General features: G+C 43.3%; 1 protein-coding gene across 1 annotated transcript in view; it reads right to left on the reverse strand.

Annotated features, from left to right (window-relative positions):
- Positions 1-530: 530 nt before the first annotated feature.
- Positions 531-3,389, reverse strand: part of LOC108764844 (uncharacterized) — a 5,705-nt gene continuing 2,846 nt past the window's right edge. The window contains exons 5-6 of the mRNA XM_018513245.1: positions 2,897-3,226; positions 531-2,854 (exon numbers count right to left, since the gene is read on the reverse strand). Of these exons, the coding sequence (XP_018368747.1) occupies positions 531-2,854; positions 2,897-3,226 (2,654 nt within the window). The remainder of the gene's footprint in view (positions 2,855-2,896; positions 3,227-3,389) is intronic.

Consider the following 3,389-nt stretch of genomic DNA (forward strand, 5'->3'; position numbering starts at 1 on the left):
TTCGAGTCAAAGAAATGAATCTTTAGAACTCGGGAGTGGACCAGGTGGGATCCTTGGGAAACGGCGATAGTACGAGGTCTTTTGAATTTAAAAATCAACTGAAGGAAATCATTTTGTTGATAGTTGAGGATTACGAAGAATATATTTAGCCTGATATCTTCGTATATTTCTTTATTGTGTTGCGATCGCGTATACATACGTCGTGTTAATGGTCGACATCTTTATTTTTCTCGCGCATGCGCGGTTGCGATAGCCTAACCAGAGGTAGCGCTCTACCAACTGAGATACAATTAAATTCGCGACATCCCGCCGTCCTTGAAAGATTCTGCTTTCAATATAACTCCAAACTTATTGAGTTCGTAAGCTGTTCTTAGACAACAAAAAATATAGAAAGAAAAAAAACTGCAACTATGATTAGCCTTTAATTGCTGAGATTTATACGTAATAATTACTTAATATTAACAACAAAAAAACAACAAAATGCACATTTGATTATTGTACGATTATATGACAAGTCCTTATTTCAAACGTTATGACATTTCTAATGGAAGTATACATAGTTTTGCTAATGGTCGATCCAACTCGCCCTTGACAGTTTTAACTGTTGCGACCCGAGCTATTCCGTCTGATCCGGTGTGAACCTTTAATACCCGACCTAGCATCCATTGCATCGGTGTTAACTCCTTCTGCTGTATCAGGACCAATTGCCCCGGATGTAACTGTCGACCTTTGCTCGTCTTCCACTTAGTGCGTTGTTGTAACTGATGGAGATATTCCACACTCCATCTTTTCCAAAATTGCTGCTGCATCTGCTCCACTCGCTGCCAACGTGACAATCGGTTGGTCCGGAGTTCGGCCATGTCAGGCTCTGGAATATAGTTTAAAGGTTCCCCGATCAGGAAATGACCTGGAGTGAGAAAAGAAATATTGTTAGGATCTTCTGTTAAGCCAGTAATGGGACGAGAGTTCAACACTGCTTCAATCTGTGTTAGCAAGGTGTACATCTCCTCATAGGTCAGGGCTGCTTGACCTACAATTTTCTTCAAGTGAGTCTTAGCTGACTTGATGCCAGCTTCCCAGAGTCCGCCGAAATTAGGAGCGTTGGGCGGAATGAATTGCCAAGATATGCTGTCCTCGGTTAAGTACTTCTGTAAACGTTTCGTATGTTGCTCATCGTTGAATAATCTGTGTAACTCTTGAAGTTCGCGGGAGGCCCCTACAAAGTTTGTTCCATTGTCTGAATAAATGTTGGCTATCTTCCTTCTTCGAGATATGAAGCGTTTGAGAGCATTTATGAATGCTTCCGATGACATATCGCTGACTAATTCGATGTGTACGGCCTTTGTCGTAAAGCATACTAATAGTGCAATGTAAGCCTTGGTTAACCTTGCGTTTCGTCGTCTTCCTTCCTTGATGTAGAGCGGTCCTCCATAGTCCACGCCGCATGACTGAAACGGTTTGGATGGTTGCACGCGAGCCGCCGGTAGATCACCCATCTTTGCTTGCGACATCAGCGGTTTGGTTCGAAAGCAGGTCACGCAATTACGTACAATCTTGCGTGTGACACTCTTTGCTGCCAGCGGCCAAAACCTTTGTCGAACTGCTGCCAATGTAGATTGTGGACCGGCATGTAGATTCTTCTTGTGATAATATTGTATGATTAATCTTGTCAACACGTGATTTGTCGGTAGCAATACCTGGTGTTTTGCCGTATACGTTAACATAGAGTTCTTTAGTCTTCCGCCGACGCGAAGGACTCCTTCCTGGTCTAAAAATGGACTCAAACCTAAAAGTTGACTTTTCGAGGCTAAATTTTGTTGGTTGCTTAATTGCTGAATTTCGGATTTAAATACTGCCTGTTGCACCTGTTTGCATAGCCGAATCAAGGCGACATTTAGCTCGTTGCTGCTTAACGGTCCGGTGATTCTATTTCCGTTCTCGCAATTTGTATAGAATCTCAGGCACCACGCTGTGATGCGTATGAGTTTGTCTAGTTCTGAGTATCGAGTATATACCTCATCGTCTCCTTGTAGAGCTCCTGTGACTAAGTGTGTTGCTACTTGACGCCGTTCAGGTAGAGGGGATTCGACCTCACTATCAGGTAGCTGAGGCCATTCGGTGCTGTCCAACTGCAGCCATTCTGGGCCTTTCCACCATATTGACGAATTGATAAGCTGTGCGGGAAACAGGCCTCTGGAAATGAGGTCCGCCGGGTTGTCTTCTGTCGGTACGTGACGCCATTCTTGGTCAGTAGTGCGCTGTTGTACTTCGCTCACCCTGTTTGCTACGAATGTATTGAAGTTTCTCGAACTGGATTTTAACCATGCTAAGACGATAGTTGAGTCCGACCATAGAATTCGACGGTTGAATTTTCTTGGCACCGCGTTCTCCACCTTGCTGAGTAATTTGGCAAGTAAGACTGCTCCGCACAGTTCTAGCCGTGGCAGCGATATACATTTTAATGAAGCTACCCTCGATTTTGAACATGCCAATTTCACGAAGTGCTTATCATGCTTGTCAGTCACCCGGAAATAGACACACGCGCCGTGCGCTTGTATGCTCGCGTCGCAGAAGCCATGTATTTGGATTTCCACATACGGATGACAATCGATAATCAATCTTGGTACTCTTAAGGTATTTAGAACTTGACATTCTTCCTGGAATTGCAACCATTCAGTATGTATATCCGTTGGCACCGATGCATCCCAATCTATCTGTAGCTGCCATAGTCGTTGTGTCAGTCTTTTCGCCTTTGTGAGAATTGGCTCGACTAGTCCTAAAGGGTCGAATATCTGGGCAATTTGAGACATTATGCTCCTTTTCGTCACCCATTCCTTGTTATTCTTCGTGGGTACTGTGAATTGAAAATGGTCTCCTATTGAGCACTACTGTAAACCCAAGGTGCGGTTGTCCGCCTCTTTGTTGATTGTTAGCAACGAGTCCGAATCAACTGCTCCGTGTAATTCCTCTAGCAATTCATTTGAATTGGAAGACCACTTCCTCAATTGGAAACATCCTCTCGCTAACAGGCCTATGATTTGATCTCGAAGAATCCTTGCTTCGTGTATAGAATCGGCTCGCGTTAATAAGTCGTCCATGTAGAAATCCCGAGCAATGGCCTCCGTCGCTCGCGGATACTCCACTGTTTCCGATTCGGCCAATTGTTTCAAGCACCTGGTGGCTAAAAACGACGCCGATGATGTGCTATATGCAGGGTTGGTAAAGACTAATGTTTTTTTTTTAAGAATAAAACATATTGTGTTTCTTCTTGAATATGTTTTTAATGCTTCAAATATGCTTTAAACAGTACTATAAAAAAAACATATTTAAAACATATTAAAAACATCAATTAACCCTTCCACCACACACCTCCTATTTCAATCATCCAC

The sequence above is a fragment of the Trachymyrmex cornetzi genome, unplaced genomic scaffold (genome assembly GCF_001594075.2).
Source record: "Trachymyrmex cornetzi isolate Tcor2-1 unplaced genomic scaffold, Tcor1.1 scaffold1159, whole genome shotgun sequence".
In the NCBI taxonomy this organism is placed as follows: Eukaryota; Metazoa; Arthropoda; class Insecta; order Hymenoptera; family Formicidae; genus Trachymyrmex; species Trachymyrmex cornetzi.